The 10,841-nt window shown below is 36.4% G+C and overlaps 1 protein-coding gene across 3 annotated transcripts in view; it reads left to right on the top strand.

The window, feature by feature from the left end:
* Positions 1-10,841, top strand: part of SULT1B1 (sulfotransferase family, cytosolic, 1B, member 1) — a 45,445-nt gene that overhangs the window by 23,507 nt on the left and 11,097 nt on the right. For all 3 annotated transcript variants that reach the window (XM_010852138.1, XM_010852137.1, XM_010852136.1), the window contains one exon: positions 2,847-2,944. In XM_010852138.1, the coding sequence (XP_010850440.1) occupies positions 2,847-2,944 (98 nt within the window). The remainder of the gene's footprint in view (positions 1-2,846; positions 2,945-10,841) is intronic.

Raw genomic sequence — 10,841 nt, 5'->3', positions numbered from 1 at the left:
ATCTATTGAGATAATCATATGGTTTTTGTTTTTCAATTTGTTAATGTGGTGTATAACATTGATTGATTTGCGGATATTGAAGAATCCTTGCATCCCTGGGATAAAGCCCACTTGGTCATGGTGTATGATCTTTTTAATGTGTTGTTGGATTCTGATTGCTAGAATTTTGTTAAGAAGTTTTGCATCTATGTTCATCAGTGATATTGGCCTGTAGTTTTCTTTTTTTGTGGGATCTTTGTCAGGTTTTGGTATTAGGGTGATGGTGGCCTCATAGAATGAGTTTGGAAGTTTACCTTCCTCTGCAATTTTCTGGAAGAGTTTGAGCAGGATAGGTGTTAGCTCTTCTCTAAATTTTTGGTAGTCCTAAGGGGAAAGTTCATAGCAATACAGGCATACCTAAAGAAACAAGAAAAAACTCAAATAAATAACCTAACCCTACACCTAAAGCAACTAGAAAAGGAATAAATGAAGAACCCCAGGGTTAGTAGAAGGAAAGAAATCTTAAAAATTAGGGCAGAAATAAATGCAAAAGAAACAAAAGAGACCATAGCAAAAACCAACAAAGCCAAAAGCTGGTTCTTTGAAAGCATAAATAAAATTGACAAACCATTAGCCAGACTCATCAAGAAACAAAGGGAGAAAAAACAAATCAATAAAATTAGAAATGAAAATGGAGAGATCACAACAAATAACACAGAAATACAAAGGATCATAAGAGACTACTATTAACAATTATATGCCAATAAAATGGACAACGTGGAAGAAATGGACAAATTCTTAGAAAAGTACAACTTTCCAAAACTCGACCAGGAAGAAATAGAAAATCTTAACAGACCCATCACAAGCAAGGAAATTGAAACTGTAATCAAAAATCTTCCAGCAAACAAAAGCCCAGGTCCAGACGGTTTCACAGCTGAATGCTTTTATGTTTTAAATTCACCATTAAAGAGTGAGCACTTAAAACCCTAAGCCTCCCACTCCAGAATAAAATAAAAGCAGAACTCCGGGCCCACTCACTCTTTCTCCACCAATGACCTTGCTGTGTGGCACCAGGTGTGCTATATAATTTCCAGGTCCTGTAAGTAACAAAACTTTATTTAAAAAAAAAAAATTTGGTAGATTAATTTCTTAGATCCTTGCTGTAATTAAGTAAAGAAGTACCAATTCTTAAAATACAAAATTTATTTTTAATGATTCATTTTTTCATTGCACAAATATTTATTGAGTATTTCTAAAGAATTATACACTGATCTATGGACTAGATATAAAATAATAAGTAAACTGGATTTCCTGTCCCCAATGAGCTTACAATAATATTGTGACATTAAATAAGTAATAAACTAATGATATATGAATACTATTAGTTTAACATATCCAGAGGTAGGGCTCTATAAAAGGGAACGTGAGATTTGACTTTAGACTATATATTTAGGGATCTTAGCTCTGAATGGAGACCTAAAGCTTTGTACACAGCTAGAGAAGGCATATTTCAGGAAGATGAAGGAGTAGATATGGTGGCCTAGATGCAGAAAAGAGCTGGGTGGTAGTCTCTGGGGATTAAAAAAAAAAATCACCACCACCAAAAATCAACAACAATGAAAGATTGGAAAGGTGAGATTTAAAACAATTGAAGACTAGACAGGGCTTATAATTCTTAGGATTATTCAGTGAACTAAGAGAGAATCAGCAGACTAGGGTGTCCTGTAGGCAAGTGAGAAGGGTTCGAAAGCAAGGGTTGGCTCTCGAATGCTGCTGGAAACATGGGATAAGAAGACACTATTATGGTGGTGAATGTGTCTATCAGTGTAAAGAGAAGAATTCATATTCTCTCCTCTACTAGAACTCATTACTTCTACAGTTAGACAAGGATCAACTGAAAAGGTGTTGTTCTTTCTGTGTGGTTGTCTGAAGTCAGAAAGGAAATGATAAGGCTTGCAACTAAAGGATCATTCTGGGACAAGTAACCAAAATGAGTGCAGAATGAGTTGAGATTCCAGAACCATAGAAAAATATTAAATTAAAAAGTGATAGAATCAAAGTAATAAGGGACAAGGGAATCAGATAACTGATGAGAGATGAGGGTAGGGTGGAGAACAAGTCTGTGAAGCCTCACCGGAGAGGGAGTAGGTGAGATATAGCAGGTGAAGGAGAGTAAACTGGCACTCAGATTTATTCTGGAACCTGAATGTGCATACTTGAGATGTCATTACATATTCCCAACATTCATATTTATGTGTGTAGGAGGATTCTTTAAAGGACCCTGCATGGCAAAATAATCACAAGGCAGAAAAGGCTGAGAAATCTTTTGGTGAAGTTAGGAGACAGAATGAAGCAACAGGTTCATTTTGTATATACATGGTGTGTGTGTGTATATATATATATATATATATATATATATGACTCATAAAGGAGATAATGAAAATGCAGATATAACAGCTGATGCTCTACAAATATATCATGTATACTATCAATATAATAGCTGTTGCAAAGCATAAGTCAGTGTGAGGTATGATGAAACTCCAAATTGCTAAGGTTGGTATTATTACTCCTTATTTTGGAAGTGAAGAAAGTGAATCCTTGAAACTCCAGGATACTTTCAAATGCTTGATGATGAATAAGTGAGAAAGTTAGGATTTGAGCCCGAAGAGGTTAACAGAGAACCCAAGTCCTTATTCATTAGAAAATTCTGGCTCTTAGAATCCACATTTATGAGGCTTGTGATTTGTTCAAAATTTAGCAACATTATATACTGCTCAAAAGTATTTCAAAAGGTTGGTTGAGAAATTCAGGAAATGCAGGTTCCTTGGAGACTGTAGTACCTATATAACCAAACTAAATTTCCTCAGGTTTAGAACAACTGGAGAAGAATCCATCACCCCGGGTTGTGAAAACACATCTGCCAATTGATCTCATTCCTAAATCTTTCTGGGAAAACAACTGCAAGGTATACTCTAAACAACAAGTCAGTTTTTAACATGTCTTTTAACTCTTTCTCACTCACATAGTAAAGTGATTGCTCAAAGGCTTTGTTCACCTGTTACCATAAGAAGTGAGCTATGTAAGAAAGTGTTTAAATTTGTAAAAACACAGTATGTTTTAGCCTAAACATGCATATTCAAAATTTCCAAAATTATGTAGGAACAGAATCCTTATCTCAGCAAAATATTGCTACTACTCTTTCCCAGCTGTCCTCAATAGTCTAATCTTCTCTGAAAACTCAACATAAAGTTGTCAATTCTTATTTGTTTGGTAAAATTCTTCAGTGAGACATCTGAGCCTGGGTATTTGCTTTTAGGAAACTTTTAAATTGTAAACTTCCCACCCCCACCCCAATATTTTGAAGCTATTCAGATTATCTATCTGGCATTTACTAGTTTGTCACATGTTGGAATCTAAGTTGTTAAATTCTAAGTTGTTGAACTTTGTAATGAAAAGTTGTTGGGAGCAGGAGCCGCATTCCTGGCTGTCCAGGCGCCCATGGGAGCTCACAGTGCACCGAGGCTGAGACTGTCTGGGCAGAGCACACAGGCGTGGAGACCCGCACAAAGGCATCTGCTTGCTCCTTGACTGCTGTGCTCTCAGGTTCTGCCTTGGAGGAGGAAAGAGGCTCAGAAATATCAAGTGGATTGCTCAAGGTGGCACAGCAAGTAAAACGCAGTGCTTGGCTCAGAGCTCAAGTATTTCTGACAGTTGACCACTCTCCTGGCCATGCATTCTTGATTTCATGGAGATTTTCGACCATGTTGTTAAACTTGGGAGAAATGGTTTGACACCAGGGCCACAGGGCTTAGAATGAGCACCTCGTGAAAGGCTGACTTGGTGTCTCCTCTATGAAGAAGGACAAGCTTGGTCTCTGATGCCACAGTGGTGAGAAGTTAATTAAAGTAGATCATTTTCAAATGAAGCTAAGTGAACAGAAAAGACCAAGTTCTGAGCCTTTAGAGTGGGAACACTGACTCCAAGACCCTAGACTACCAGAAAAATAACACTAGGGAGTATCAAATAGTGAAAACTCACACAAAGGAAACCACTTGAAAACAAGACCCAGCATCACCCATCCACCAGTAGCACCCTGTGCAGGACACCTCATCTAAACAACAAACAAAACAACATTACAAACCCAGTCATCAGCAGCCTTGCCCATTAGAGGAAAAACGAACAAACAAAAACTCAGCACAAATCTCACCCTATACGAAGCTTACACAAACCACTGGACTAACCTTAGGAGGGCAGAAACCAAAAGGAAGAAAGAATTAAACCTTGACACCTGGGAAAAGGAGACCTCAAACACAATAAGTTAAAACAAAAAATGAAAAGGCAGAGAAATACTACACAAATGAAGGAACAAACTAGAAACACAGAAGTCAAAAAAAAAAAAAAAAGAAGAGGAAATAGGCAAACTATCTGAAAGAGAATTCAGAATAATGATAGTAAAGATGATCTAAAACCTTGAAAACAAAATGGAGAAAATGCAAGAATCAATTAACAAAGAGCTAGAGGAATTAAAGAATAAACATACAAACAACACAATTACTGAAATTAAAAATACTCTAGAAGGAGTCAATAGCAGAATATCTGAAGTGGAAAAGGAATCAGTGAGCTGGAGATAAAATGGTAGAAATAACTTCTGAAGAGCAGAATAAATTAAAAAGAATAAAAAGAACTGAGGATAGTCTCAGAGACCTCTGGGACAATATCAAACACACCAACATTCGAATTATAGGGATCCCAGAAGAAGAAGAGTAAAAGAAAGGATATGAGAAAATGTTTGAAGAGATTATAGCTGAAAATTTCCCCAACATGGAAAAGGAAATAGTCAAACAATGTCAAGAGGCACAAAGAGTCTCATACAGGATAAACCCAAGGTGAAACATGCCAAGACACATACTAATCAAACTAACAAAGACTAAACACAAAGAAAGAAAAAGATAGTGCTAAGTTGTGTCTGACTCTTACGATCCCATGAACTGTAGCCTGCCAGGCTCCTCTGTCCATGTAATTCTCCAGGCAAGAATACTGGAGTGGGTTTCCATTTCCTTCCCCAGGGGAACTTTCTGACCCAGGAATTGAACTCAAGTCTCCCACATTGCAGGCAGATGTTTTACCAACTAAGCTATGAGGGAAGTTTCAAATACACACACACAAAAAGAATATTAAAAGCAGCAAGGGAAAAGCAACAGGTAACATACAAAGGAAACCCCAAAGACTTAACAGCTGATCTTTCAGCAGAAACTCTTCAGGCCAGAAGGGAATGGCAGGATATATTTAAAGAACTGAAAGGGAAAAGTCTACAACCAGCAAGAGAACCTTGTACCCAGCAAGGATCTCATTCAAAATTGATGGAGAAATAAAAAGCTTTTCAGACAAGGAAAAGTTAAGAGAATTTAGTACCACCAAACCAGCTTTATAACAAATGTTAAAGGGACTTATGCAGTCAAGAAAAACAAGAGAAGAAAAAAGATCTACAAAATCAACCCTAAACAATTAAGAAAATGGCGATAGGAACATATATATCAATAATTGCTTTAAGTGTAAATGGATTAAATGCTCTAAACAAAAGACACAGACTGGCTGAATACATACAAAAACAAGACCCATATATATGCTGTCTATAAGAAACACAGTTCAGACTTTGAGACACATATAGACTGAAAGTAAAAGGATGGAAAAATATATTCCATGCAAATGGGAAGCAAAAGACAGCTGGAGTAGCAATCCTCATATCAGATGAAATAGACCTTAAAATAAAGAAGATTGAAAGAGATAAGGAAGGACAAGTGATCAAGGGGTCGATTCAAGAGGAAGACATAATGATTGTAAATATCTATACAGCCAAAAAAGGAGCACCTCAATACATAAGACAAACACTAGCAGACAAAAAAGGAGAAATTGGCAGTAATACAATAAAAGTAGGAGACATTAACATGCCACTCACATCAATAGATCATCAAAATAGAAAATTAATAAGGAAACACAAGTCTTAAATAACACATTAGATGAGATGGATCTCATTGATACCTTCAGGACATTACATCCAAATGCAGAAGAATACACCTTCTTCTCAAGTGCACATGGAGCATTCTCCAGGATAGACCACATCTTGGGTCACAAATCAAACCTCAGTAAATTTAAGAAAATTGAAATTGTGTCAAGCATCTTCTCTGACCACAGTGCTATCAGACTAGATATCAATTACAAGAAAAAAACTATAAGAAGCACAAATACCTGGAGATTAAACAACATGTTTCTAAATAAACAACAGGTTACTAAAGAAATCGAAAAATTTCTAGAAACAAATGACAAAGTATAACAACTCAAAACCTATGGGATGCAGCAAAAGCAATTCTAAGAGGGAAGTTTATAGCAATACAATTGTACCTCAAGAAACAAGAAAAACACCAAATAGACAATCTAACTTTACACCTAAAACAACTGGAAGAAGAAGAACAACAACAACAAAAATTAGTAGAAGGAAAGAAATCATAAAGATTAGAGCAGATGTAAGTGAAAAAAAAAAACAAACATGAAACAATAGTAAAGATTAATAAAACTAAAAGCTGGTTCTTTGAGAAGATAAACAAAATTGACAAACCTTTTAGCCAGACTCATCAAGACAAAAAGAGAGAAGAATCAAATCAACAAAATTAGAAATTAAAAAGGAGAGATTTCAACAGACAATGCAGAAATACAAAGGATTATGAGACTATTATGAACAACAATATGACAATAAAATAGATAACCTGGAAGAAATGGAAAGTTTATTAGAAAAGTTAAATCTTCCAAGACTGAACCAGGAAGAAACAGAAATTATGAACAACCCAATTATAAGCACTGAATTTGAAGCTGTGATTAAAAAAAAAATTTCCCTAAAAACAAAAGCTCAGGACCAGATGGCATCACAGGAAAATTCTATCAAACATTTAGAGCAGAGCTAATCTATCCTTTTAAAATCTATCCTTTTAAAATTCTTTCAGAAAATTTCAGAGAAAGGAACACTTCCAAACTCATCCTACAAGGCCACTGTCACCCTGATACCAAATCAAGACAAAGACAACACAAAAAAAGAAAATTACAGGCCAATATCATTAATGAACATAGATGTAAAAATCCTCAACAAAATTTTAGCAAACAGAACTCAGCAACACATCAGAAAGCTCATACGCCATGATAAAATTGTGTTTATTCCAGGGATGCAAGGATTCTTCTATATATGAAATCAATCAATGTGATACACCATATTATCAAGTTGAAAGATAAAAATCATAATATAATCTCAATTGATGCAGAAAAAGCCTTTGACAAAATTCAGCACCTATTTATGATTAAAACTCTTCAGAAAATGGGCATAGAAGGAACCCATCTCAACAAATAAAGGCCATATATGATAAGCCTATGGCAAACATTATTCTCAATGGTGAAAAACTGAAAGCATTCCCCCTAAGACCAGAAATAAGACAAGGGTGTTCGCCTTTGCCACTATTATTCAACATAGTTCTGGAAGTCCTAGCTACAGCAATCAGAGAAGAAAAAGAAATAAAAGGAATCCAGATCAGAAAAGAAGAAGTAAAGCTCTCACTCTTTGCAGATGACACGATACTGTACATAGACAACACTAAAGATAGTATCAGAAAATTACTAGAGCTAATCAGTGAATTTAGCAATGTTTCAGGATACAAAAATCACTTGCATTTCTATATACTAACAATGAAAAACCAGAAAGAAAAATTAAGGAATCAATCCCATTCACCATTGCAACAAAAAGAATTAAATATCTTGGAATAAACTAACCTAAGGAGACAAAAGAACTGTACACAGAAAATTATAAGACACTAATGAAAGAAATCAAAGAGGACATAAACAGATGAAAGAATATTCCCTGTTCCTGGGTAGGAAGAATCAAGATTGTGAAAATGACTATAGTACCAAATGCAATCTACAATCCCTATCAAATTACCAATGAAAATTTTCACAGAACAAGAATAAAAAATTTCACAATTCATATGCAAACACAAAAGACCCTGAATAGCCAAAGCAGTCTTGAGAAAGAAAAATGGAGTTGGAGGAATCAATCTTTCTGACTTCAGATTATATTACAAAGATACATTCATCAAGACAGTATGGTACTGGCACAAAAACAGAAGTATAGACCAATGGAATAAGATTGAAAGCCCAGCAATAAAACCATGCACCTATGGGTACCTTATTTTTGACAAAGGAGGCAGGAACATACCATGGGGCAAAGACAGGCTCTCCAATAAATCATGCTGGGAAAACTAGACAGCTACATGTAAAAGAATGAAATTAGAATACTTCCTAACACCATACACAAAGATAAACTCAAAATGGATTAAAGACCTAAATGTAAGACCAGAAACTGTAAAACTCTTAGAGGAAATCATAGGCAGAACACTCTATGATGTAAATCAAAGCAGATCCTCTATGACCCACCTCCTAGAGTAATGGAAATAAACATAAAAGTAAACAAATGGGACATGATTAAACTTAAAAGCTTTTGCACAGCAAAGGAAACTATAAACAAGGTGAAAGATAACCCTCAGAGCTGGAGAAAATAATAGCAAATGAAACAACTGACAAAGGATTAATTTCCAAAGTATGTAAGCAGCTCATACATCTCAATACCAGAAAAACACACAACCCAATCAAAAAGTGGGAAACAGACCTAAACAGAAAGTTCTCCAAAGAAGACATACAGATGGCTAACAAACACATGAGAAGATGCTCAACATCACTCATTATTAGAGACATACAAATCAAAACTATAATGAGATATCAATTCACACTGGTCAGAAAAGCCATCATCAAGAAGTCTACAAACAATAAATGCTGGAGAGAGTGTGGAGAAAAGGGAGCACTCTTGCACTGTTGGTGAGAATGTAAATTGATACAACCACTATGGAAGATGGTATGAAGATTCCTTAAAAAACTGGGAATAAAACCACCATATGACCCAGCAGTCCCACTTCTAGGCATATACCCTCAGCAAACCAAAACTGAAAGAGACCCATGTATCCCAGCACTATTTACAATAGTTAGAACATGGAAGCAACCTAGATGTCCATCGACAGATGAATGGATAAAGAAATTGTGGTACATATACATGATGGAATATTATTACTCAGCTATAAAAAGTCAGTTCTAATGAGTTGGATGAACCTAGAACCTATTATACAGAGTGAAGTAAGCCAGAAAGAGAAACATAAATAACATATTTTAACACATATATACTGAATCTAAAAAAATGGTACTGAAGAATTTATTTACAGGGCAACAATGGAGAAACAAGCATAGAGAATAGACTTATGGACATGGGGAGAGGGGAGAAGACAGTGAGATGTATGGAAGAGTAACATGGAAACTTACATTATCGTATATAAAATAGATAGCCAATGGGAATTTGCTGTATGGCTCAGGAAACTCAAAAAGGGGCTATGTATCAACCTGGAGGGGTGGGATAGGCAGGGAGATGGAGGGAGGTTCAAAAGGGAGGGGATATATGTATATCTATGGCTGTACTAAAAAGATCTTCACCACCAAGATAATCACGATGGTGTGATCACTCACCTAGAGCCAGACATCTTGGAATGTGAGGTCAAGTAGGCCTTAGGAAGCATCACTACGAACAAAGCTGGTGGAGGTGATGAAATTCCACTTGAGCTATTTCAAATCCTGAAAGATGATGCTGTGAAAGTGTTGCACTCAATATACCAAAATTTGGAAAACTTAGCAGTGGCCACAGGACTGGAAAAGGTCAGTTTTCATCGCAATCCCAAAGAAAGGCAATGCCAAAGAATGCTCAAACTACCACACAATTGCACTCATCTCACACACTAGTAAAGAAATGCTCAAAATTCTCCAAGCCAGGCTTCAGCAATACATAAACCATGAACCTCCAGATGTTCAAGCTGGTTTTCGAAAAGGTAGAGGAACCAGAGATCAAATTGCTAACATCTGCTGGATCATCAAAAAAGGAAGAGAGTTCCAGGAAAACATCTATTTCTGCTTTATTGACTATGCCAAAGCCTTTGACTGTGTTGATCATGATAAACTGTAGAAAATTCTGAAAGAGACGGGAATACCAGACCACCTGATCTGCCTCTTGAGAACCCTATATGCAGGTCAGAAAGCAACAGTTAGAACTGGACATGGAATAACAGACTGGTTCCAAATAGGAAAAGGAGTACGTCAACGCTGTATATTTAACTTCTATGCAGAGTACATCATGAGAAACGCTGGGCTGGAAGAAGCACAAGCTGCAATCAAGATTGCCAGGAGAAATATCAATAACCTCAGATATGCAGATGACACCACCCTTATGGCAGAAAGTGAAGAGGAACTAAAGAGCCTCTTGAAGAAAGTGAAAGAGAAGAGTGAAAAAGTTGACTTCAAGCTCAGCATTCAAAAAACTAAGATCATGGCATCTGGTCCCATCACTTCATGGGAAATAGATGGGGAAACAGTCGAAACAGTGTCATGCTTTATTTTGGGGGGCTCCAAAATCACTGCAGATGGTGACTGCAGCCATGAAATTAAAAGATGCTTACTCCTTGTAAGGAAAGTTATGACCAACCTAGATAGCATATTGAAAAGCAAAGACATTACTTTGCCACAAAGGTCTGTCTAGTCAAGGCTATGGTTTTTCCAGTAGTCCTGTATGGATGTGAGAGTTGGACTGTGAAGAAAGCTGAGCGCCAAAGAATTGATGCTTTTGAACTGTGGTGTTGGAGAAGACTCTTGAGAGTCCCTTGGACTGCAAGGAAATCCAACCAGTCCATTCTAAAGGAGATCAATCCTGGGTGTTCTTTGGAAGGAATGATGCTAAA

Source organism: Bison bison, unplaced genomic scaffold (genome assembly GCF_000754665.1).
Source record: "Bison bison bison isolate TAMUID 2011002044 unplaced genomic scaffold, Bison_UMD1.0 scf7180017864308, whole genome shotgun sequence".
In the NCBI taxonomy this organism is placed as follows: domain Eukaryota; kingdom Metazoa; phylum Chordata; class Mammalia; order Artiodactyla; family Bovidae; genus Bison; species Bison bison.
This window is presented reverse-complemented; position numbering and strand designations above follow the sequence as displayed.